The sequence below is a fragment of the Giraffa tippelskirchi genome, chromosome 4, assembly GCF_054371585.1.
Source record: "Giraffa tippelskirchi isolate mGirTip1 chromosome 4, T2T-mGirTip1v1.2.pri, whole genome shotgun sequence".
Lineage (NCBI taxonomy): Eukaryota > Metazoa > Chordata > Mammalia > Artiodactyla > Giraffidae > Giraffa > Giraffa tippelskirchi.
This window is the reverse complement of record NC_137278.1, coordinates 208,290,099-208,316,564: the sequence shown is the minus strand read 5'-3', so window position 1 is coordinate 208,316,564 and position 26,466 is coordinate 208,290,099. Positions and strand designations below refer to the sequence as shown.

General features: G+C 54.2%; 1 protein-coding gene across 5 annotated transcripts in view; it reads left to right on the top strand.

The window, feature by feature from the left end:
• The first annotated feature begins 6,641 nt into the window (after window positions 1-6,641).
• The window catches only part of KIAA0930 (KIAA0930 ortholog), a 38,503-nt gene continuing 18,678 nt past the window's right edge, over window positions 6,642-26,466 (top strand). For all 5 annotated transcript variants that reach the window (XM_081594893.1, XM_081594894.1, XM_081594895.1 and 2 more), the window contains exon 1: window positions 6,642-6,870. In XM_081594893.1, coding sequence (XP_081451019.1) covers window positions 6,657-6,870 — 214 coding nt within the window. In that variant the 5' untranslated portion in view covers window positions 6,642-6,656. The remainder of the gene's footprint in view (window positions 6,871-26,466) is intronic.

The window sequence follows — 26,466 nt, the reverse complement described above, 5'->3', positions numbered from 1 at the left end:
ATGTCACATTCTATAGCTATTTGTTGTTGTTGTTGTTATTCAGTCCCTCAGTCGTGTCCGACTCTTTGCGACCCCATGGACTGCAGCACGCCAGGCCTCCCTGTCCATCACCAACTCCCAGAGCTTGCTCAAACTCGTGTCCATCGAGTCAGTGATGCCATCCACCATCTCATCCTCTGTCACTCCCTTCTCCTCCTTCCCTGACTCTTTCCCAGCATCAGGATCTTTTCCGATGAGTCGGCTCTTTGCCTGTAGGTATTTAATGAAGCATTATTTATTTGTTTGGCTGCGCTGGGTCTTCATTGCAGTGCCTGGGCTTAGTTGCTCTCAGGCATGTGGGATCTTAGTTCACTGACCGGGCATCAAACCTGTGCCCCCTGCATTGGAAGACAGATTCTTAACCAGTGGACTACCAGGGAAGTCCCAGTAAAGCATCTTTTAAATTTCACCTTTTTTTTTTTTTCCCATTTGCAATAGTACACAATGTTGGTTGTTAATACCAGTTCTACCGCCCCAAGGGACAAAGGCTGCATTCACGGGCAATAGAAGTGACCTCCAGGCAGGAGCTCTGAGAGCCTCTAAGAGCAGGGGAAAGGAGGGCAGGCTCTCTGCTCTCTGCCGGGCTCACCCGACCTGTTCTCCTATCATGTCCCGGCTGTACAGGCCCCAGTGGACGTATAGTTCAGCCTCCATTGACAGATGGGAGCCCTGGTCTCTGGAGCAGAAGGTTTTTGCCCAGGTTCAAAGGGTGTGGTCCCAGGTCTCCCTCCAGATGAACGAATTTCTTTCTCTATTTCAACTCCTTCCACATCCAGCACAGCCCACGACCCCTCCCACATCCTTATCCCAGGTACAATTGTCCTGCCCAGGAACAACCCACTGCCTGGCAGTTCCATGAAGAAGGCTTCTCCTTTCCAAACTTGTCATCAAATGTACATTCTCCAAAAGGCCTTCTTGCCCCAAACCAGAAAAAAAAGACTCAGTAATGCCAGATGGTGTGTGGGTTGCTGCCCTTCCCTTCCTGGCTCCAGGGTTCCAGTCCAGACTCCAGATCCAACTTGCTGTGTGATTTTAAGCATGACTCAGCCTCTCTGGGTTTCGCGTGTCTCACTTATCACAGAAGAGAACACCAGTTGCCTTTCAGGGCTCAGGATAATCCTTGTCCACATTCATGAAGCTCCTGACATCAGGCGGCTTCTCAAGTAATGTTAGTTAGGTATCTGCCCAACACCCAACCCTCTCCAGCACTTCCTCTTTCAAAATCGCTGAATCCTTTCTTCTCCCCAACATGTCATGCCTAATAATAATTTAAAGGTTATCCCTTCTGTGGGGATTTTGACAGAGATCTATTTTTAAACAGTGGAGTGCTAAAGGTGGAGTTTCTGCCAACAGGTGAGGATGAGGAACTATTTCATATGTCAGGCAGATGGTGGAAAAGGCGCCAGAGGATGGGAGAGGAGGTGGTTGGACCTTTCCAGGTCGTTCCTCTGTCTTGGTAGCAGGTGAGAAGCACCCAGTGTTGGAGGAGCTGTTGCAGTCTTGATCTGGGGACGGTTGGGTTTAAATTTCCTGATGAAAAAGAAAAAAAAGGCTGAGGAACCGGATTTCCAAGAACCTGAGTCACAAGAAGGGAGAAGTCAGGCTAGGAAGCTGCTGACAACATACTCACATGACTGAAAAAAATTTTAACAGATTCTCAAAGGTGACCGAGAGAGCCTTTGAACCTGCTCCTTGGACCTTCTGCTCATCCACCCAAGGAGAGGTTATTTATTTCTGATCTTCCTCCAGAAATATGGTCTTTTCTTCTTGGGGACTAAGCAGAAAAGATGAACAATTGGTTCCAACTATAGACTCACAGAGCATTGCAAGTCCAGGAGGGTGCTTAGAGATCACCTGGTCCTGTGGGCCATTATATGGACAGTAAACGATGCTCAGAGAACCGAAGGGTGGTGGCCAGGGACCAGCATCAGGACTGCTGGCTTCTTTGATGACCAGTCCCTGCGAGAAGAGTTCTCTGGGAGCATTTGTTCCTAACACCAACAGGCTCTTTGAATAAGATCAGCCCCAAATATTGAGAGAGAAAAACATGAACCACCAATGCCATTGTCCCTTGTATACACAAGGATGACGTTCAGGCCTACAGGGCGCAGATGTCAGGAAATGAAGCAACTGACCTATGAAAGCAGGCCGCCTGTGGTTGATTTTCCTCTGGACTTTGCTTGATTTCTGCTCTAATGTTGTTTGCAAAATAAACCTTGGGAACGGAAGTGCTTGAGTAGAAAGTTTATATGATTCCTTTCATCTCAGGTTTGCTCACTGCCTTGGTTTTCTGTGGCCAACAACAAACTATAGGTTAGAAGTAAGACTGGGGGCGGTGGGGCGGAGATGGGTTAAAATCAAGGCGCAGGGAAGGTGCTCTCTTCTGGAGTCTCTGGCAGAGAGTCTGTTTCCTGGCCTTTCCCAGCTTCTGGAAGATGCCTGCATCCCTTGACTCGTGGTCCCTTCCTTAACCTTCAAGACCAGCAGCACTGCATTTATCTGACCACTTTTCTGTTGTCACCTCTCTGACTACAGCCAGGAAACCTCCAATTTTAAGAACATATGTGGGGACTTCTCCAGTGGTCCAGTGGCTAAGACTCTTAATGCAGGAGACCTGGGCTCAATCCCTGGTCAGGGAACTAGAGAGATCTTGCTGCAACTAAGAGTTCAACTGCCACGACTAGAAGGTCCCATGTGCCACAGCTAAGACCCAGCACAGCCGAATAAATAAACAAGAATAAATATATATAAAGAAAGAATGTGTGTGATTGCATTGGGTAAACATGGGTAATTCAGGATACTTTCTCCATCTCAAGATCTTTAACCTAATCACATTTGGGAAGGGTCTCTTACCATGTAGGGCTTCCCTGATAGCTCAGTTGGTAAAGAATCTGCCTGCAATGCAGGAGACCCCGGTTCGATTCCTGGGTCGGGAAGATCCTCTGGAGAAGGGATAGGCTACCCACTCCAGTATTCTTCGGCTTCCCTTGTGGCTCAGCCGGTAAAGAATCTGCTTGCAATGCGGGAGACCTGGCTTCAATCCCTGGGTTGGGAAGATCCCCTGGTGAAGGGAAAGGCTACCCACTCCAGTATTCTGGCCTGGAGAATTCCATGGACTAGTCCATGGGGTTGCAAAGAGTTGGACACAACTGAGTGACTTTCACTTCACTTTGCTTTTATCATGTAAGGTAATATATATTCACAAATTCCAGGGATTAGGGTTGGGCATCTTTGGGGACCATTGTTCTGCCTACATATTCTTTTTCCCCCTCAGTGGTCTCTCTAAAAATACACCCAGTTCTTTGCAGAAAAGAACATTTTCATTGTCAGTGAAAATATGGCTACACCAGAATTCTTTCAAGAACTTTAAATCTTTCTATCTTTAATTCTATTTTACATTCTGCATATGTACAGAAAAGTGCATAACTCATCAAGTTACAGTCTGAGTTTTATAAACTACCACACCAATGCAATCAACATCCAGATCAAGAAGCAGGACAGGCCCTGGGACCCCAAAAACCTGGCTCATGCCTGCTTCAAGTCCAAGGTATTAGTCAACATTTGTTGACATTAAAAAATTTCCTATGTGGGCAATACTTGGAGTATGATTGAATAAAAAGGAAAGAACCCAAGTGCTGTTCATTTCTTCATTCGATGAGTATTTTCTGGCACCTCTCCTGGGCTGGATGCCAGGGAAAATGGGATAAGCTGATTGGACGAGGGTGCTATGGCACAGAAGCAATAGAGGCAACTGTGTGTGTGTGTGTGTGTGTGTGTGTGTGTGTATGTGTGTGTGTGTGTGTGTGTGTGTGTGTGTGTGTGTGGTGGGGGGTGAGGGGGTGGGAAGGGAGTCTGAGAAAGAGATAAAAATACAAATGCACTGGCCAGGCCTAACCAGAAGGCTTCCCATAGAATATAGGCCCTGGAGGTGAACACAGAGGAGAAGAAAGGTTTTCCAGCAAGTGGGGAGCACAAGCAAAGGGGTGTCAGCGGGCAGGTGGGGTCAGGTGGAGTTAGGGGAAACAACGAAAGAGATGGTCACTGGGCTTGCCGGCCTGCAAGCCCTGCTCAGTCATTCCCGTGTGCCATTTCATTTCGTTTTTAAAAACTTCCCCACAGACATTTTATTTCTTTATCATGTTGGCAGTGCTGGGTCTTGGTCGTCGTGCTTGGGGGCTTCTCTTGTTGCAGAACACGGGCCCTAGAACAAGGGTTCGGTATTTGCGACACGTGGGCATAGTTGCCCCGTGGCATGTGAGATCTTAGCTCCCTGACCAGGGAAGTCCTCCTATTTCCCATTTTACCAGCCCCAAGTCCCAGCTGTCCGGACCAGAACCAGAACCGTAGCCCTCAGGCCAGGGTCTTCCTTTGAAAGATGGGGAAACTGGCCCAGGGGGCAAGAGAGGTACACACACGGCAGGTCATTGGCTTCATCAGTTGTCTTCCTCCACACGCCTCTGCAGAGCCTCCCAAACCCCACCCTCCCCATGCCTGGGGCGGGCACACAGGGGTCAGACACCCACCTTGCCACGAGGCGCTCAGGGTGGCACAAAACTAACTGTGAGGCCTGAAGTAGGATCCAGACCACCCACTTCTTCCTCCAGTGCTGTTCCCACACCCCGCGGTCCCTCACTGCCTCCTCCACCTCCCTGCTTCCTACCAGGCCTCTCATTCATTCTTCATGTGCTCAGTTCACGGGGCATCTACTTCCTGGTGGGCCACGTTCCAGGCGCAAGGAATACAATGGTGCAGAAGACAGGCCCCTTCCTCAGTGGGGGCGTCAGACAATAAACAGAACACAGAGCTTTATAATGTGATGTCAGTGGAGGTAGGTGCTGTGTGTGAAGAAAAATGAAGCAGGATAGAGACTTCCCTGGTGGTCTAGTGGCTGAGACTCTCAGCTCCCAATGCAGGGGACCTGGGTTGGATGCCTGCTCAGGGAATTAGACCCCACATGTCGCAACTAAGAGTGTGAATGCCCCAGCTAAAGATACTGCATGCTGCAACAAAGACTGAAGATCCAGGGACGCCAAATAAATAAATACATAAGAAAAAACAAACAAACAAACAGGATAAAGGGCTTGAGGGGAGGGAAGGTGGTCTTTGAAGTTAGGTGGTTGGGGAGGCTCTTTGAGGAGGTGACACTGGGACCCAAATAAGATGAAGAAGCTTGAGTTACAAGGATGGGGGACAGTTACAAGGATGGTCTGTAGAGAGAGGCTGGCATGACCGCAGGGGGACTTCCTTGGAGATTTAGCGAGTGGGGAAATGCCAGTTTTTCCCTCTCCATGTCCATCTCCCTGGACTGTAGAAATGGGTCACCAGGGGTGAGGTCAGGGAAGGGCCTCTAGCTGTTTCCCTCCCAGATCTTCCTCTCTCAGCGGAGGCCAGCATGGGGATTGATGCCCACTGGACCTTGGCCTTTATCAGGATCACATGTCCAGCTGATCTCAACTCTCTGCCCCCCAATGCCCTCAGTTCAGTTCAGTTTGGTTGCTCAGTCAAGTCTGACTCTTTGCGACTCCATGGACAGCAGCAGGCCAGGCCTCCCTGTCCATCACCAACTCCCAGAGTTTACTCAAACTCATGTCCATTGAGTCGGTGATGCCATCTAACCATCTCATCCTCTGTCGGTCCCCTTCTCCTCCCGCCTTCAATTTTTCCCAGCATCAGGGTCTTTTCCAGTGAGTCAGCTCTTCGCATCAGGTGGCCAAAGTATTGGAGTTTCAGCTTCAACATCAGTCCTTCCAATGAACACCCAGGACTGATCTCCCTTAGGATGGACTGGTTGGATCTCCTTGCAGTCCAAGGGACTCTCAAGAGTCTTCTCCAACCCCCTCGTACCTAGCTAGTTAAGACTTGGAGGGAGACCCCATCGCACGGCTGAGGAAGCACGCAAGGAGCCTTTCTCAGCACCCTGCACTGTGGCAGGCGAAGGAGGCTGCAGCGGCAGGAAGGGCTTTTCCACTGTCCCCTCCCCGTGAGACCTGTTTCTGGGGGAGGGGTGACCTCTTTCTGGGTTCTGAAGAGGAAGTTCCCAGCGGAAACCGGTACTGACAACTTGATTGAGGAGAGAAGGGTGACAACGGGGAGGGCAAGTGACAAATTCAGTCCCTCACGGGGCAGCGCGTAGGAGGCGGAGCCGGCCGGGTAGGTCCCCGGCGGCAGGTCATAGGCGGGTGACCCGGGGCGTGGCCTGAGACGGGGGCGTGATCTGGGCGTGTCCGGGGTGGGTCTTGGGCTCAAGGGGCGGGGCCTCGGTGGTCAGGGGCGGGGCCTGGAGGATGGTGGCAGGATCTGGATGGCTGGGGTGTGGCCTGAGGGCGGGAGGGGGCGGGGATGGGAGGGACCCGAGCGCCCTGGGGGCGGGGCTGGGCGGGGCCGGGCGGGGCCGGGCTGGGCCGGCGGCGGCCTGGAGGCGCGCAGGCGGTGTGTCAGCGACGCGGAGGTGCGCTGGTCTCGCCGGGCTCGGCTGGCGGCGACGGCGGCGGCGACGCGCACAAAGGCGGATTGTGGCTTCTCTGGTGCTGGCGGCTGGCGGCGCCGGGGCGGGGTCTGCGGGGCGCGCCCGGGGTCCCCGCGGGCACCGCGGCGCGGGCGATGAGTCGGGGCCCGGCATGGCCTCCGCGCGGCCGCCGGGCCGGGCCTGCGCCGCGGTGCCCGCGCCCGCGGGGCTCCGGGCCGGGCCGCCCGCCCTCTCCGCCGCCGCCGCCGCCTCCCCCGAGCCTGCGGGCGGCGCGGAGGCCGAGGAGCGCTCGCTGCAGCACATGCTGCGCGCCATAGCCGAGGAGCGCGGCCGCGTCAGCCTGCGCCGCGAGGTCTGCGGCCTCGGTGAGTGGGGCCGGGCGGGGGCGAGGCCGGGGCCGTGGCGGCGCCGGAGTGTCCGCGCGCGTCTCCGTCTCTGCGCGTGTCTGTGTGTCACTGAGTCTCTGCACGTCTGTCCCTGCGTGCGTCTCGGGGGGGCTCCCTGCGTGTCGTCCCCAGGTCCTCGCGTCCTGGTCGTTCCCGTGCCCCCGCGTCTCCGTCTCTGATTCTGGCCCCTGGAGCGGTCCGGCACGCTCGCGTCCCTGCTTGTCTGTCCCCCTCTGTCCGCCCATCCGGGGGTCGGCCCATCTTCTCCCTCCCTCTACCCTCTGTGGCTCCGCCGGGCCTCCTCCGTCTCCGAGAAGCCCTCTCCGGGGCTTCCGTGCGGCGGCCGGCAGTGTAGACAGGGCAGGTCCCCGGGACCAGAAGCCCTCCCCGGGGCCTCCGTGCCGCGTCCGGCAGTGTGGACAGGGCAGGTCTCCGGCGTCCGAAGCCCTCCCCGGGGCCTCCGTGCGGCTGCCGGCGGTGTGGACAGGTCAGGTCTCCTGCGCCCGAAGCCTTTGTCTCCCGGCGCGGCTCTGCGCCTTCGCTCTGACTGGGGACCTGTTGGACCGTGGGCCCCGAACCCACCCCCTGGGCAGAGGGAGCCGGGCGGCTGCCCCTCGGGCCGTGCCTCCGCTCTACGGAGGCCCGAAGTCCTAGATCGGCCGGTGAGGGGGGGCAGGGGTGTCCCGTATTGTCTGCAGGGAGCCGGGGGCTTGGGAGTGCTGCAGGTGGAGGTGGGATCTCCCGGCGTGGCTGGGTGTGAGGTAATGGCTCCTGGTGGATCATGTTTGGACTGAAGCGCGAGGAGCCCCCCACCCCCACCCAACCCCACCCCGTAGGGTGAGTTTTGCGGTTTTCTCTCTGCAAAGACCCCTCCCTCCCTCCTGCGGGAATGACTTCATTACCACGTTGTCACCCACCCCCATCCCCAGTCTGGGCTGGGGATTTCTGAGGGGGCGACGGCAGCTTTTGGAGAAAGGAATGTCCACCTTGGAGATTCTACCAGCCCCGCCTTCATTCACCGTTGGGGAAACTGGGTCCCAAAGAGCCCATATAACCCCCACCCCCAACCCACCTGAGGTCACAAGGCTTCCAGACCCCCTCAGCAGGCCACACCCTAGAGGCCGCGGTGAGGGCGGGGATCAATTTGCATCCTCCTTTTTGTGGGAGGCAGGCTGCCCTGGAATGAAGCTTTGCTTACAGGTGGGGGTGGTGGGGGTGAAGGTGAGGGTGTCTGCGACGCAGAGCTGGACGAGGACATAGGTTTCTGTGGTCTCTTCTGAAAAGGTGTCGCTAATGAGTTCTGAGCAGAAACTGAAGGATCCTCATTCCTCCATTCAGCAAACATTCGTCAAGCACCTACTCTGTGCCCGGTTGCATGCCTGCCCGGCAGGCTGCCTGTCACCTGGCACAGAGTGTCTGAAATGGGAGGGGTCTGAGCGACCATCTGCTCTCGGACCCTCTGCCCTGTTAGACAGTCCCTGCCCCGAAGGGCCTGCAGTGCTGCCCCATAAGAACAGTAATCGGTTGCCCTGGCACCTGGCGTTCACTGAGCACTCGGTGTGTGCCAGGTGCTTGGTGCAAGCGCCCTCCATCTGATACTGACTTTGCCCGAGAGGAGTGTGATCTCTGTTTGACCAACGAGGAGCCTGAGGTCCAGAGAGGCCCAGGGATAGCCTGCGAGAAAGTCATACAGCTGGGGCTGACCGTGGTCAGGGCGACCCCGGGGCGGCCAATCCCAACCAAGGCGCATTGCACCTGCTGTTGTGCAGCATCTAGGGAGGAGAACTGCGCGTGCTAGGCCAGGGGCTCAGGCCGATGGTCCCACTCTTGCTGCGTCCCTCCTCCTCACCTCTAGTTGCCCTTTACACACAAGGTCTCCCCATCCTACCACCCGCAGACCCTCAGAACTCAGTCCGTCATGCTCCGGTGCTCTGCGCTTTTATCCCTGCTGTTTTCTGCTCCTGGGAGGCCACCTGCCCCACACACTCACCGGCCCTGCAGACAGCTGCAGGTCTCTCTTCGGTCCTCAGTGCTGACGCCACCACCCAAGGACCCTTCCTCCGCCCCCTGTCCTGCTGCCCGGGCGCTCTTTGTACCGGGCTCATGTCCAGTGGATGATGGGACTGCTGTGGCTCTGTGATGCTGTCTCCTCAGTTAGCAGGTGACCCCTCTAGGACCTTGCCCACATCTGGGTCCGCCCCCCCCACCCCCCCGCCCAGTGCCCAGCACGTGGCACGTACAGAGCAGATGCCCGGTGCTCGTTCAGCAAGTAAAGGAAAGGATTCCTTTCTGGACTGGGGAGTGAAGGGCGTGGTGGCAAGGAAGTTAGGATCTTCAACGCGTAGAAGGGCTCACGTTGCCCGTCTCTTACAGTTTTCAGACGAGAGATGTGATGTTCAGAGAGGGGCAAGCTAAACGGTGACTTCATGCCCACGCAGAGCTAGGACAGAACGACTGGCCTGAGCACCTGGGCGTGAGCCCAGAACACCCTCCCCAAAGCACTTTGTACATCCAGTTGCAGGCATCATCTTCTCATTTCCACTTTGCAGCTGGGACAACCTGTTACAGTTACGAATCAACTTAAACCTCCCAGACTGTTGTTAAATCAACATTTAGGTTGTTCAGAACTGTGCCATGCCCTCTGAGGTTGTTTTGAAGGTATGCAGGCGCCTCTGGGGGGGACCCTTGAACCTGGATGAGGTGTTACCGTTTCTGAGTCAGTGTTTGTCTATGAGATGGGAGAAATTGATTACCCTCCCCACCCACAGCCCCGCCCTGGCCACTTCCCACATCATTGCTTGGATGCTGTGATGAAAGGCACCTTGGAGACCCAAACATGATTCCTAAATCTTGTCCACTATATCCTCTTCAGCGGAAGCATTTTTCTGAACACTCGCTCCATGCCAGATGGGATCAGCTTGGATCCCTACTGCATGGGGCAGGGGACAGGTGAGTGGGAAGAGAGAGCCAGGTACTCAGGTGAACTCTGCTGGAATCAGCCAGGCCTCTGGTCACTCTGAGCGGGGTTTTGGTGTTTTACCTGCAGGAAACTGCCTGTGCTTCCAGGGAACAGGTGAGCCAAGCTGGCGGCTGGGTAGCTTGTGCAGGGACCAAGAATCTCTGAGCTGGGAAGAGTGAGGTGGTCCAGTGCCCAGATGTTCTGTGATGCTGACATCTGGACCAAAGGTGGAGATAGCCTGATGCTTCCTCTTGAGGCTTGGGCCTTCTAATGGGCCCTGGATGTCAGCCCACGCATGCTGTGTGGACAGGCTCCCTTTAACACGGGCATCATGCCACTGGCATGTGGTCAAGTCATACGGACACAGCCTGGGTGTGGAGGGTTGCTGTGAGGGGAGGGGCTTTCTCACGCTGCTTTTTTTGGTGCCCTGCCTAGGCTGAGCATTATATATTTTTTTTACTCTATTTTATGTTATTGGCTTTTTTTTTCTCTCGTGGCTGAAGCCAGCCTGTGGGGTCTTAATTCCCCAACCAGGAATTGAACCCACACCCTCGGCAGTGAAAGCGCGGAGTCCTAACCCCTGGACCACCGGGCAGTTCCCAAGGCTGAGCAGTTTGGAGCTGCTTATTCCTGGGCTCCCACTCCCTTTTAGGTGGCCTAGGGAATTTTCTCTTTCTCTGGAGTGCTGTGGGACCAAACGGAGTATTTCCCTTCTACCATGTCCTTTTATCCTCAAAATAATTCTCTCAAGGTGGGGATTATTAAACTCTTCTCTTTGTGCTGGTGGAGAAACACAGGTTCGGAGGTGAAGTAACGTGCCCCAGTCCCATGGCCAGTAAGGGGCAGCATCTGCCTGAACCCAGGCTCTTAGCAGAGCCGAAGGCCCACACCTGTTCTCAGGTGCACGTACCCCATGTAGCGTGCATAGCTACCTGTTGCCAGGTGGCCTGGGGGCGGGCCCGGGTCAAGGTGGGAGAGGTTGTGAAGGGCACAAAGAGGAGACCCTCCCTCCACTGACCGGGGCCAGGCGGGGTGGTGCCTCTGAGAGGAGGGCCTGAGGTGGGCAGGACGTGCCAGGCCGGAGCAGGGAGGCTTGAAGGGCAGCCGCGGGAGTTGAGGCTGGAGCGGCGTTTGGGGCTCCGGATGCCCGGCTGGGACTCGGGTGTTCCCGGGGCCCCGCCTCAGGCCGCTCTGTGGGTGTCTGACTTGAGGACCAGCCGGCACTAGAGAAGCTGTTAGTCCTGGGGGTGGGGACTCAGCCCGTCCACCGTGTGCCAGCCCTGCTGGGCCTTCACTTCTGTCTCCTGTGGAGGCAGGCTTCAGAGAGGACAGTGACTCCCCCAGGGTCACGCAGCTGGGAGCTAGCAGAACTGGGGTCCTCGGGGTCGCAGCCGAGACAGGTCAGGTGCCAGGAGCCATCCTGCAGAGAGCTGATGGAATGAGGCAGACAGAGGGCTGAGGGGGCTGTTGCCTTCCCGTGGGCCTCGCCTCTGCACTGAATAACTGCACCCGCCACCGCCCCGGGTGTCGGGAAGGTCCTTGCAGGCTCCGCGGGGCCTCTGTCTGGCCGGTGCTGTGTAGCTGGGGCGTCGTGTCGGGCAGGGGATGTTCGTGGGAGGTGTGGCTGGAAGGGAAGACTGGGGCCTGAGCCTGCCGCTCCTTGGGGCCTCCGTGTCCTCATCCGTGAAGTGGGGATGTCAGGGTCTGGAGGGCCGAGGGAATCGTCTGGAAAAGGACAGGGCAGCCTCATGGCGCGGCGTGGGGCCCCCAGGAGCCACGGCAGGACCGAGCCCCATGCCGCCCCGGCACGGGCTGGCCCTTGGTGCTGCCGTCGTTATAACAGGCACAGACCTCTGGCCGTGGAGTTAGGGTGGGACCCAAGCTCCGCAGATGATGGCTTCACCGTGGCTGTGGCTGGTTTCCCCCGGGTCCCTGGGCCCTGCCCCTAGCGCCAGGGCTGGCTCAGTTGGCCGTGGGCCAGTGCGCAGGGAGGAAATGTGGCCGTTGGAATGGCAAGGGGGCCTCTCTTGGTTCCTGCGCCTATTTTTAAGGCCTCTGGGTTCCGGCTTCCACCATTTCTGGGGCTGGAGCGGCCCTGGGCGGCTGCCGGTAGGTCCTCTCTCAAGGTCGAGACGCTGTGTCCTTTCAGAGAACCCTGAGGACGCGGGCCTTCACTCTCTAAGGAGACTGAGGCTCAGGGCTGTGGAGATTCTTGGCAGAGCCAGAGGATGGTCAGCTGTGTTGGCACCCACCGCCCTCCCCTGCCCTGGGCCAGAGTGCCTGCTGTGCCCCTGCCCTGAGGCCTCACACACGGTGCACCCCCTCCTTGAGGCACTGACTGGCTCCTTATTTACATCTGCCTCAAGCAGGCCAAGTCACCAGGCCCCTGAAGAGAAGCCCCAGGTGGAACACTTGTTAAAAAAACAAAACAAAAAAACCAGCCTCCAAAACCCCCAAACAAAATTTTTTTTTCCAATTGAAAAATGTTACATGTACAATATAGAAACTGGAAAATATAAGAGAATGGAAAAAAAAATCACTCATAGTTCCAGTTACGCAGAGACACATGGCATCAGCGACTCAATGGACATGAGTTTGAGTAAACTCCAGGAGTTGGTGATGGACAGGGAGGCCTGGCGTGCTGCAGTCCATGGGGTTGCAAAGAGTCGGATACGACTGAGCAACTGAACTGAACTGACACTATTAACTTTGCAAAGTCTCCATTTCCAAGCTTTTTAAAGCCCCTTAGCGGATACTTGACATTCTACACATAAAGTTTCTTCATCATGCTTTCTCACTTAAAATTCCTAAAACATTTTCCATGTTGTTCAGACTCGAAGCATTATTTAAATGACTGCAGGGTGGTTGAGTGGATGTGCCATAATTTACTTAATTGGTCTTGTCTTGAGGGAAACTTAGTTTGGATCCAGTTTTTCACTTCTATAAACAGCTTGCCACAAACCTCTCCATCTGTGCGGAGCTTTCTGCAAGCGGAGGATTTCTTTGGGCCTCCAGCCTGGGACGGAGAAGGCAATGGCACCCCACTCCAGTACTCTTGCCTGGAAACTCCCATGGACGGAGGAGCCTGGTAGGCTGCAGTCCATGGGGTCGCTAAGAGTCGGACATGACTGAGTGACTTCACTTTCACTTTTCCCTTTCCTGCACTGGAGAAGGAAATGGCAACCCACTCCAGTATTCTTGCCTGGAGAATCCCAGGGACGGCGGAGCCTGGTGGGCTGCCGTCTATGGGGTCGCACAGAGTCGGACACGACTGAAGCGACTTAGCAGCAGCAGCAGCAGCCAGCCTGGGAGGCCGTTTCTTAGAGGTTGCTGTCTGACCCCCGAGGGCCGGACTGAGACCACGTGTGGATATGGCAGGTGGCAGACAGATGTTTACCAAACTCACAGAGGACTTTCTGAATTGCTGGGGCCAAGCGCTTCCGGGGCAGATGGTAGTGTGGCAGGTGGGCAGGGGGTGACAGTTCGTGCTGCCCCCACGTCCCACCCAGCCCCTTCCCAGACCAGCCCAGACCCTCCCTGGGTCCCCAGCCCCCAGTGCTGATTGCCCTCGGCCATCGGACACCGTCTCCCCACCGGGGACGTGTCGCAGGTACCTGCCACTCAGCCTGGCCAGGCCTTCCCCGCCCCCACCCCCACCCGTGGCTGAGTTCTGCCCCCCCGGTCCATCCCTCACCCCCGCCTCGGGTCCCCCCTGGGCTGCACTGCGTCCCTGTGGCTGCCACCCCCGACCGTGTCATACTCTGCCGCTCACGCCCTGAAAGACTCCTCGAGGCAGCCGAATCAGAGTGCAACACTCTTTGTGACCTGGGCCCGCTCACAGCTGCGCCCCCGGCCGTGTGAGTCTTCTGGGGGGGCTCCGCCATGGGGAGCCTCACCTCTCACTTCCCCGCCCTTTCCTGACCTCTGGGAGGGCTCTGCTGCCCCTCTCCCCACCCTGTTCTTGGCACCTGTAGGGACGTCACCACCAGGCCTGTGACGCACAGTCTCCTGTGTGTGACCTCCTCTCCCTCACCCCCCCTGCAGGGCCACTGGGCTGGCTCCGGGTCCCTGTGCCAGCTCATGGCAGAGCAGGCCCAGGGCAGGGGGCTGGGGGCAGTGTGGGGGAGGGGTCGGTGGCTTGGTGTCTGTTGAGTGAAGAGAGCGGTCATTCTTAGAAGGCAGCCCTTGTGTAGGGCAGTCGTCAAGGTGTGGGCGGTTCTCCCCGGGCAGAGAGAGCAGAGAAGGTTCAGAGGTTGAATGCTGTGTCACTTCGGGGAGGCCACTGCTGTTCTCCGTTCCCCCAGAGGAGTAGGACTGCTTACTGCCCTGCGTCCACCTCAGGCAGACGTCGGCCTGCAGACCTGGGGCCCAGAGAGGGTCACTGAGGCTGCCCGGGACAGGTTGCAGCCCTGGGTCAAGTCCAGGGGGCCCGTGGGAGTTGCTGCAGTCCGGGCACTTCCCCCATCCAGCCTTTGGTTTCTTCTTGGTTAAAACGGGGAGGGGAGGTTGACTGGACCGCTGTTCACAGTCCTTGGTTCTGGGACACTTGGTCACCAGTCCACACGCTTCTAAAACCGAACCACTGGCGAAAGCAGGCCAGTCCCACCGTGCTTCAGGGAGGACGTGCCGCTGTGGTTCAGGACAAGGGAAATGAAATTGGAAGAAGCAGACGTAGGGGGAACCACGCAACCCACCCCAAGGTGGACTTAAGAACTGAGTCACTCCACCACCCAGAGCGGGAGCGCCACACTTGGGGCAGTAGGCTTCACAGCCGCCGAGCCCTCCAGCTCGGTCTGCAGGTCTGTCCTTCTGATCCCCAGCATGTGGAGGCTGGTGCTGCCTCGGATGGTCCCCAAGGCTGTGCCCTGCTTCCAGGAGGTGGGGCCCTGGGTTTCAGGCTTCCCTCTGACCTGCGGAGGAGGGAGCTGCCCACCTGGTCAGCTCCTGGGAGTCCTCGTCCCACTCCGGCTCCCTGCAGCAAATCCCGAGGAGTCAGGGGGTCAGCCTAGACCGGAGAGGCTGTGGAGGGAGCCGGGGGGTGGGGGGTCATCCCAGCGGGGCTCTGTGTCAGGAGCCCCTCTCCAAGTCTGGGGAGGCCGCTTCCCTCCCCAGAGCAGCCACCGCTCCGTCACTGTGAGCCCAGCCCTAGGTCGTCCCTATAGCAGCCCGTGGCGAAGGGGGTGTTACCCCTGCTGGCGGACCAAGGTGATGGGGCCCGGAGAGACGGGGCCCTGGGTCAGGGTGCCAAGTAGTCCGCGCGGGTTCTGCACCCAAGCCTCCTGCACTCGAGGCTGTGTCTGCGTGTCACGTGTGGGCATCCATTTCTCCAAAGGCATTTGTGCCTTTTCTTCCCCGTGGCCCCACCCTGGTCTAGTGTGTGAAGAAGAACCCCGGCTGCTGCTTTTCACAGCAGAGGACCTCTTAGAAGAAGCGAGAGTGAAGAAGGGAAATGAAAGAGGAGGACCGCCCGGAGGGGGCATTCCTGGGGAGGAAGCTTCGGGGCTGAGGGCTGGAATTGCACAAGGGCCCTGAGACCCTGGGAAGGAGGAGAAATGAGAGGATCCGCCCCTGGGGGAGGGAGAGGGGAAGTGTGTGTGAGGGGGTACTCTGTGGGCGACATTGAAGGTAGAACACCTGAAGGGCCCGTGTCTGTTGACTCTGCCCAGGGCCTGGTCTGGGGAGGCGGGCAGGCCTCGAGTCCTCGCTTCCCGCAGCGGGTCATCAGCTTTGCGTCCCGACACGTTGGAAGCGCTTAGTAAACCTCAGCCTGCACCCTGAAGCCTGCAGGAGCAGCTGCTGGGGTGTGGCCGTGAGCAGGGCAGTCCTGCCTGGGCTCCCTGGGTGGGCTGGCCCAACTGAGCCGGGTCCCCAGCCATGGCCTGGTTGGTGGGCGTGGGTGGGCACCCACACGGCCTGGGGTTGCTGGGTGGCACCGCTGCTCAGGCACAGCTGTAGCCTCTTGCAGGGCTGGCCTGGGCTTCTGGGATCCCGCCATGTTCCTCGTGCTGTGTGACGTGGCAGGGCGGGAGTGGGAGGAGGCGGGGTAGTGACCGGGGCAGTGGCCAGGTGATCTCCAGCTGGGGCAGGTGGGCGGGAGCTGGGGCGGCCAGGCCACGGCCCCTGTCTGGGCAGAGCACCTTGTGTGGGTGTCCACAGAAGGTCACTCAGGAGAACGGCCCCTCCTCGTCCTGGAGGCTGGTGATGTGCCGGACAAAGCAGTGAGTCGGGAGTTGGCTTAAGGCCACGTCGGGGCTGGCGACGTGGGGTTTGAACGGCATTTGAACCGGGAGCTACTGTTTTGGCCTGTGGACTGCGTAGGCAGGCTCGAAGCCATCTGGGAGCGGTTAGTGGGGATCGAGCTGGCCGCAGTCCCTTGACGGTGGCCACACGGCTGCGGGGTTTGCACGCACTGCTGTTCTGGAGAATCCAGAGGATTGCTTTTGGGAACTGTGGGTGCTGTGGGAACTCAAGTCCCACCCGTGAAAGTGACCTTGAGGTCGAGGTCCGGGTTTCTTCCTCACTGCACCCAGGGCCTCAGGTGATGCTCAGCACCGGGCAGGTCAGGGTGGGAGCTGAACCCCACCTGGAGCTGGCTGGTGGGGCTCGAGGCATCCCTGGGGGGGACCCGAGGGTGTAGGCGCCCTTGAAGGATTTCGCAACACTGCACATATTGTGAGAAGGAACGGTGGCTTTGGGTTGGGTTTCAGAGCCGATGTGTTCTCCAAGTGAACCGGAAACCGGAGTGTGCCACAGCCACACAGTCGTTGGTTCAGCGTGGCTGACTCCCTGTTGGGCCCTGCCCTGTGCTGGGTACTCGGCCACTCTGCCAGCGAGCTGCCTGGTCACAGTGGCGGGGACACAACGCGGGTGGTTAGTGTGACAAGGCCCTACCCAGGGCAGAGAGCACGGCTGGGTGCTGGGCTGTGGTTGGCCCTGCCCCCTGCCAGCAGGGTGAGCTCAGACAGGCGAGTCACACCTGCAGCCTCCACCTCCTCCCCGGCGTAGTGAAGACACTAACAGGTGCTTTAACTGAGTGTTAGTAGCTGAACCTGCCAAGGCACAGATGCTTCAAGCTTCTGATGACTTTACAACGCCTCCAGTGTACACGCGTATGTAGGATATTCCTGTCACCTCCCTGGTGAAAACCTAATACTGAAGCCGCAGCTGAGCCCGGAGCCAGCGCTTGGCAGTGGCCGCCCGTCTCTCCTCACCATCTCCTTTTGCACAACATCTGGGTAGAAATCTGGCTCTGACTTCCGTGCCTCGTCTTCTGGGGTCCATTCCTCAGCATGCTAAGTTTTCCCCCTTGTTTTGTTGGTATCTTGTTTTTTTCGTTGGTGTGGGGGCATTTGTTATCCCTTTCTTTTGTATGTGATTTGCAATGATGCGCTCGCCCAGCTAACCCTTGAATTGCACTTTTTAATAAATACTTGTAACAGTGAAAACATTTTTTGATCAGTTGAAGATCACGGTTGGTAAAGTGGCTCAGGTGGGTCAGGGGAGGTGCATGGTGGGGGATGCGGGTGGCAGGGACCGGGCCTCCGGAGGTGATAGCGAGCTGGCCTGCCTAAGCCAGGTTGGGCTGGGCCCCGGAAGAGACTCCACGGTGAAGGGAGGGGCAGCCTGGGGATGCGCAGGGCGTTCAGTCAGGGAAGAAGCGGGGGGTGACTGGAGCACGGGGGACCACACTGCCCTCTGGAAGGGGTTCTCTGGAGGGCCTGGCTCCTCTGGGGAGGGAGGCTGGACTTTTCCTGGAGAAGAAAGGAGCCAGGCAGCTGATAGCTCTCCTGGTCAGGCCACTGAGCATCACTGAAACCCCGAGCTTCCTCGGGCTGCAGCAGAGGACCGGCCTGGCCCGTGGGGTGGCTCACGTGGGGCCCGTCTGACCAGCTCTCCATCCAAGTGCCTCATCAGGGCAGCCCCGGGCCTCCCGGGGCAGCTTCTTTGTCTTCTGTGCCCCGGGGGAGGGGCACAGAGAGCCTCAAGTTGGTGAAAGGCCTATTGAGGGGTCACAGAAGCCTATTCATGCTGCCCTGGCTGCCCGGGGGCGGAAGGGGCCGAGGGCTGCCCTGGACTCTCCCCAGAGAGGCCAGTTGACCCCCCAGCCTTCGGGAGGGGCCGGGCTGAGCTGAGGCCGCCCCCGAGCCAGGCAGCTCTCAGGTCTCACTCGGGGCCCTTGGACAGGCTGGACACCTGGCATCCACAGGCACGGGTCACATCTCCGCCGCTTCCTCGTCTCTACAACAGAGAGGCTCCATCTCAGACCCTTGAGGGGCCCCTGTCCTCTGAGGGTCAGCACAAAGCCCCCACCCTGCCAGAGGTCACGTGAGGTCACGTCCTCCCCAGTCCTGGCTCCTACCCGGCCTCCTGGCCCTTGGCCCCTTCCCCTGTCCCGTTCTCCCTCCAGGAGGACCTTGAATGCTGTTCCCCACCCCCACGAAACTCCCCTCTTCAGGGCGCGCTCGCTGACGCCCTGCCCAGGTGCAGCCCTGTGGTGCAGGCTCAGGGAGCTCAGCCTGCCCTCCCCACCCTGAGACCGACAGGTGTCCCTTCACGGGAGCTCCAAAGAACTCCAGGACCGCGGTCCTTTATGTCTCGGTGCAGAGGAGAATTCAGCGAGAGCACAGTGGCTGATAAGAGCTGGTTTACTGGACTGGGACACTTGTGAGGCTTGCCAGCGGGTGGGTAAGAAGTGCCACACCCTCAGAACTCAGTGGGCTGCAGTTTCCTGTGAGAGTGTTAGTCTCTCAGTGGTGTGACTCTCTGTGACCCCGTGGACTGTAGTCCCCCAGGCTCCTCTGTCCATGGAATTCTCCAGGCAGGCATTCTGGAGTGGGTTGCTGTTCCCTCCTCCAGGGAATCTTCCCGAACCAGGGATCGAACCCAGGTCTTCCGCATTGCAGGCAGATGCTTTACCATCTGAACCACTAGGGAAGCCCCACAGTTCTATAATCAAAGGAAAAGTGGGGAGGGGGAGAAGACCTTCTTTGTCTTTCTTGCGTAGACATCACGCTTCCGTTCCTAGCTCCTCCTCCAGGTTGGGCAGGGGGGTTTCCTTGTCCCTGCATGGTCAAGCTAGGTCCACAGACTGTTGTTTTTCATGTGTGCAGAGAGCCTGTCCTCGGGACCATTAACTCCCTGAGCTCACTGGGCGGGGTGCGGGTCTCATACCGCCTCTGTTTTATTGCTCTGGCTCATGTCTCAGTGCTTCCGTCGCGTGGTTTTGTTGCTAGGCAAGCCTGCTTGGTTCTGTGGTTAAGCGAGCGTGCTTTCTCGAGTAATGATTAACTTCCAGAGGTCTCCCATATTTTTTCTACTTACAGTGCCCTAGTGGGACTGACTATTTAATCACCTGTTTTGTCCCTTCATTCTGTCCCTATGATTCCCCCCTCCAGGTGTTTTATCCTTTGATGCTTAAAAGGGGGTGAAGGTGATGGTCCTGCAATCATTAGCTACGTCCAGCTGAGATGAGGCATAGGCCTGCCTGGGGAAGGAGAAAACAGCTGGCTTATTGTCCCGTCTCTGCTGGGAGAACTGCCCGTCAGTGTCATTCTGGTTAACATCATCCTTTTAGCTCTCTTTGAAGTTAAGAATTGGAGAATGAGTCTACAAACAAGATGTATATGAAAAGAAATACAGCAATAAGCATCAGAAAAGTCATTAAAAGAGACTATAATCATGATTTTGAAGATCCAAACCATTTTTTAACCCCAGTAGTTTCCAAATCTGGAAGGGGGTCACTTAAGGCCTCAATTTGTTTGTTTTTAGTCAGGCCCAGAATCTCAGTGTTTTATATTTTAGAGTCTGTTGAGTCTTTTATTTCAGTTAGAGGTTTAATCTGTTCCTTTTTTTGTTGCTGTTAATAACATTTGATGATGAGGGTAGCTTTCTTGTCCCTTGAGAGACAGAGTGGCCCCTAATTTAGTTAACAAGTAAGTTCCTTTTGTTAAAGAAATAGGATAATCAGGCACCAACAGAAAGCAATGTAGAAACAACCAGCGTTGATGTTACAGAAAAGGGGTCCCAGGAAAGTGTGCCCCTTTCTCTTTCCTGACACTCCCATTGCATATTTCCTACAGTTGTTAAGGTTTTCAGTCATTTGGGTTAAAACCAAGGAGGCGGCGCCAGTGTACATGAGAAATTCCATCAAGTGGCCCCCATTTCATTGGCCACCGAGGGTCAGCATCAGTTGTACAGATGCCGTCTCTAGGCGGACAGAGCCGCTTCTGGCTTTGGGCCCCGTCAGTCTCCTGATTGTGAAACTGCCAGTGACTGAGGGGCCCCCCCTCTCTCGCTGGTGCCTGAGGCATTCCCTCTGTCAATACCCTGTCTACCCCTGGTCAGGGAACTAGATCCCCTGTGCCACAACGAAAGATCCCACGCGCCACAGCAAGGACCCAAGATCCCGCGTGCTATGACAACTGAAGATCCCGCACGCTGCAGCTGACACCCGGCACAGCCACATACATAAATATATTTTTAAAAAGCCATTCATGTCTCCCTTTGCCTTGCCATTCTGTTTCATTTTATTCTGCTATCATATGAAACTTACCTGTTAAGAGAATTAACCCTCATTTAAGAGCTCCAGTAATTTTTCCAGCGTGGTGTTTGTTTTTGCCTTTATTTATGGTGTGTAGGGCTTTTTGTTTTCCTATAGAAATTTTTTATGTAGTTTGATTTATCGATCATTCTTTTTTTTTCTTTATTTTTTTTGGTCTTTTTTTTTTTTTTTTTACTATCATTCTTTTCTTTGACAGCCTTTGTGTTCTACTTACAAGGGTTTTCCTCTTTCCGAGAGAATCAAAAAAACTCACTTGTGGTTTATTTCATTTTCTTATGATTTTACTTTTAGCATCAGAAGTGTTTCTCTTTCCAAAATTGGTTTTGGCCTGAGCAGGGGCCCAGCCTCGCTCTCTTTCCTCAGCTGGCCAGGCTTTCCAAGAGCGTCTGTTGAAGAACCAGCTTCGTCCTACTGACTAAAAGGCGGGGTCTTTGTGTGAACTCAGTCACCGCGTGTCTCCATTCTGGTTTTGTGCTTTCTCTTCTGTCCTGCTGATCAGCCTAATTGTGTACCAGCACCACCTCGCTTTCCTTAATCACTCCGTTCATCTCCCTCACTTAATTAGCCAATATTTGTTGTTTCCTACAAGTCAAATACTGTTCTAGGAGCTAAGTGTACAGCCGTGAACAAAACAAGGAGGGAAGGTGCTCTGTTAAGACAGATTGGTCCTAGTAAGGCAGGTGCTGACGCTCGAGGGCCCCAGGCCAGCTCCAGCCTGCTGCCCGTTGTTGTAAATGAACTTCTTGGCACATCACCATGCCCATTTCTTTCTGTAGTGCTGTGGGTGATCTTGTAGTTGAGACAGGACCATATGGTGTGCAGAGCCTAAACTATTTTCTGTCTGGACCTTAATAGAAAAAGGTTGCTGGCTGCTGTACTTGGGAAAGACTGAAAGCAAAGACAACAGATAAAATAGATACGGTGCTGTACAGTAGCAGTAGCACTGCTAAGTGGTTTGGGAAGGCCTCTCTGAGAAGGTAGGCGTTGGAGTAAAGAGCTAAGGGAGCGACCTCCCTGGTGGTCCAGTGGCTAAGACTCCACACTCGCAGTGCCCTCCCTGGTCAGGGAACTAGATCCCACATGCCACAACTAAGTTTGCCTGCTGCGATTAAAAGGTCATTTGAAAAGACCCTGATACTGGGAAAGATTGAAGGCGGGAGGAGAAGGGGACGACAGAAGATGAGATGGTTGGATGGCATCACCGACTCAATGGACATGAGTTTGGGTGGACTCCGGGAGTTGGTGATGGACAGGGAGGCCTGGCGTGCTGCAGTCCATGGGGTCACAAAGAGTCGGACACAACTGAGCGACTGAACTGAATTGAACTAAACTGACATGCCTCAAAGATCCTGCATGCTGCAAGTAAGAACCAGGGAGGTGAGGAAGGAAGCCTCATGGAGGACTTGGAGCAGGAAAGTGACAAGAACTGTTTCAAGTCTGGGGACCATTTAGGAAGCTGGGACAGTCACACAGGCAGGAGATGGTGATGCTTGGCCCTGGCTGGAAGAGTGGTTTGTGGGAAGCAGTTGGATTCCGGATACATTTAAAGATAGAATCAATGAAATGATGCAGAGGTGAAGTCAGAGAGTTCTGCAGGAAAGCAAAAGACAAACCCACCAAACAATGGTAGAATTGAACAACTCTGTCAGTTAACATGTCTGTCCAAGTAAGAGAGGACTGAAAAGTTTCTGTTAGAATCAGTGTCGGGTGAGACAATAGTTAGAGGTGTTGTGGGGTTAAGAGAGGGTTCGGGGTTTTTCTTTAACTTGGGTAATTCTTGAGTATTTTTTAGGGGGGGATCTTTTGGTTAGAAGTGAAGAAACTTATCCATGGTAGCTTAGAAAGGGAAAATAAATCTGAAAAGGAATAGATTATATATAGGTATCTGAATTATATGTATTCATATAACTGACTCACTGCTGTGGACCTGAAACGCTATGTTGTAAATCAGCGATCTTCAGTAGGGACTTCCCTGGGGGTCCAGTGACTGAGACTCTGCCCTCCCGATGCAGGGGGCCCCGGGTTCCATCCCTGGTCAGAGAACTAGATCCCAGATGCCGCAACTAAAAGTTCACATGCCGCAGCTAAGATCCCATGCAACCAAATAAGGGCTGGCGCTAGTGGTAAAGAACCTGCCTGCCAGTGCAGGAGACATAGAGATGCTAGTTTGGTCCCTGGGTCAGGAAAATGCCCTGGAGGAGGGCATGGCAGCCCACTCCAGTATTCTTGCCTAGAGAACCCCACTGACAGAGAAGCCAGGTGGGCTATAGTCCATAGGGTTGCAGAGAGTTTGACATGACTCAGGTGACTTAGCACGCATGCACGCAGCCAAATAAATATTAAAACAACAACAACACTATACTTCAATTTAAAAAAGTAAAAAGAGAAGTTTATTCGCTAACAACCTGTAGAAGGTTGAAATCTAAGCCTCCGGAAGACTCGGAAAGTCCAACACTAAGCACTCGAGTGGATCTCCCCTCTCTCTCTCTGCGCTCTCTCCTCTGGCCGTTTCCTCTCTCACAAGTCTGCGTTCTCCACGTGACAGGACAGGCACGTGTGTTGTATGATTTGGGTTGATGGTGACATAAGGGTTTAGCTTTCCCAGTATGTTTCCATATCTGAGAGGATTCATGGCCCCACATCACTCTTTTCTGCATTTTCCTGGCTGTTCTTATTTTGAAACATTCCTCTTGGCATTTTCTCTTGGGTCATGTTAAAGTAATAGATCAAATTAGGTTGAATTGCTGCCTCTGTGATTTGAATATTCTGTTATGATTATGTTTGTTGTGGTGGTCTGTGATCGGTGATCTTCGATGTCAACACTGTAAAAAGATGGTGACTTACTGTAGACTCAGATGACGGTTAGCGTTTTTCAGAAATAAAGGATTTTTAAATAGAGGTATGTTTTCGCTTTCTCAGACACAATGCTGTTGTGCACTTGCTAGCCTACAGAATTGTATACACGTAACTTTTAATTCACTGGAAAACCAGTGGGTGTGATTCTCTTTATTGTGATATTTGTTTTTATTGCCCTGGTCTGGAACCAAACTCCCAGCATCTCCAAGGTCTGCTTGTAATAGTGGGTTGTGAGGATACTTACTTCGTCTCTAACTTTTTCTTTCTTTAATATTTGTTTATCTGGCTGTGCGGGGTCTTAGTTGCAGCACGTGGGGTCTTTGCTCTTCCTCTCAGCCTGCGGCATCTTTAGTTGTAGCACGGGGGTCCATTAGTACTCCCCTGATTAGGGACTGAACTTGGGCCCCCTGCCCTGGGGGCTCAGAGACTTAGCCACTGGACCACCAGCGAAGTCCCGATCTCTAGTTTTTTCTAGTTGAGATGCTTATCGTGTTTAAGAAAGTATTTGTTTATTCCTATTTTATAGAGAATTTTTAAAAAATCAAGAATGGGTATTTAATCTTGTTGAATGTTCTCCTGGTATCTGTGGATACGCTCATGTGTTATTTCTCATTTGAACTATAACTTTATCGTGAATATATAAATAGATTTCCTAATATTGGACCATTCTCATATTTCTGAGTTAAATTCTTCTTGGCATACTTTTAACAGGTGGCTGGATTCTATTAAATATATTGTTTAAGATTTTTATGTTATGTGATGAGTGCAGTTAGCCCATAATTTTCTGTGTTGTTTTGGGGAGTCAAGCCTGTGCCTCCTTGTTAAAAAGAATTTGCAAGTTTCTCAGGCTCTAAAAACTTGTGCGTAGCATTTGAGCTGTCTGTTTCTTGAAGATCTGGTAGTGAGTGAGTGATAGTTGCTCAGTCATGCCTGACTCTTTGCAACCCCATGGACTGTAGCCTACCAGGCTCCTCTGTCCATGGAATTCTCCAGGGAAGATTACTGGAGTGGGTTGCCATTTCTTTCTCCAGGGGATCTTCCTGAACCAGATATCCTGCATTGCAGGAGAGTCTTTACCATCTGAGCCGCCAGGGAAGCCTACTATTAAGAGGTATTTCTAAGTATAAAGACAGGTCAACTTAAAAAGTATCAGCAGATACCTGCTTGACTTTATCTTATAATCTATAGATAATACATTAGAATATGTAATGAATCCATACAACTTTTCCGAAGGAATACCCAAGACAGAAGTAGAAGATCCGGTAACGTCCTCTCAAAAACGTCTTTTGACTCCAGCGTGCTTGTTTAGGGAGTAACTCTGGGGCAGTTTTCTTTATTGTAATACATGCCCATGATTTCTTTCTTTTTTGGCCTTGCCGTGCAGCTTGCAGGATGTTAGTTCCCCGACCAGGGATTGAACCTGGAAACGAGGAGTCCTAACCACTGGACCACCATGACCATCGTTTTTAATGGCTGTAAACGGTTTTAAGTACGGAGTTAGCATAGCTTGCTTCACCTATGTGGTTTACTGGTCTGGAGAAGGATTGGGGTGGTTTTCAAGGAACGCCTCCTAAAATCTAGTTCGCAACTATTCCAGAGCTCTGGTTAGTGAGAGGTAATTCCAAGTTATTAATAGTAGCAACAGCATGTTCACCCACTGAGGGTTGAGGAGGCGCTGTTACCGTTCTGAGCACCTGGAATTAGCTTGAATCTCCAGGGAGACTGTGGGGCAGAGCCCCTGGGGGCTCAGATGTGTAGTGGGAAGGTTTGGGAGCCTGAGCTGATTTCTTGGTTGCTCACCAACAACCCTTCAGTGTCCTCATTATACAGTGGCTGGAAGACACCAGGCCTGGGGTCTTGGAAAGAGTAGGACAGGCTGCGTTTGAGCCTCAGAAGCTCTTGAGCTACTGGATTCCCAAGCTTCTGTTGCCTGATCTTTAAACTGAAGCCTGAGGATTTTTTAAGTTCAGGTTATCCCACCTTATCATTTAGAAGCAACAGTTAGAACTGGACATGAAACAACAGACTGTTTCCAAATAAGGAAAGGAGTACATCAAGGCTGTATATTGTCACCCTGCTTATTTAACTTATATGCAGAGTATATCATGAGAAACGCTGGGCTGGAAGAAACACAAGCTGTAATCAAGATTGCCAGGAGAAATATCAATAACCTCAGATATGCAGATGACACCACCCTGATGGCAGAAAGTGAAGAAGAATTAAAGAGCCTCTTGATGAAAGTGAAAGAGGGAAGTGAAAAAGTTGGCTTAAAGCTCAACATTCAGAAAACTAAGATCATGGCATCCGCCCCATCACTTCATGGCAGATAGATGGGGAAACAGTGGAAACAGTGACAGACTTTATTTTCTTGGGCTCCAAAATCACTGCAGATGATGACTGCAGCCATGAAATTAAAAGATGCTTGCTCCTTGGAAGGAAAGTTATGACCGACCTAGATAGCATATTAAAAAACAGAGACATTCCTTTGCCAACAAAGGTCTGTCTAGTCAAGGGTATGATTTTTCCAGTAGTCATGTATGGATGTGAGAGTTGGACTATAAAGAAAGCTGAGCACTGAAGAATTGATGCTTTTGAACTGTGGTGTTGGAGAAGACTCTTGAGAGTCCCTTGGACAACAAAGAGATCCAACCAGTCCATCCTAAAGTCCATCCTGAATATTCATTGGAAGGACTGATGCTGAAGCTGAAACTCCAATACTTTGGCCACCTGATGCGAAGAGCTGACTCATTTGAAAAGACCGTGATGCTGGGAAAGATTGAAGGCGGGAGGAGAAGGGGACGACAGAGGATGAGATGGTTGGATGGCATCACCAACTCAATGGACGTGAGTTTGGGTAAACTCCAGGAGTTGGTGATAGACAGAAAGGCCTGGCGTGCTGCAGTCCATGGGGTCACAAAGAGTCGGACAAGACCGAGCAACTGAACTGAACTGATCCCACCTTATCAAGTTGCCATGGCAATCTGGAAAGGTTACAGGTAAAAGGACTTTATAAACTGTAGTGCGTGCTAAGTCGCTTCAGTCATGCCCAACTCTTTTCAACCCCATGAACTGTAGCCCACCAGGCTCCTCTGTCCATGGGATTCTCCAGGCAAGAGTACTGGAGTGGTTTGCCATTCCCTCCTCCAGGGAATGTTCCTGACCCAGGGATTGAACACTCATCTGTTACGTCTCCCGCATT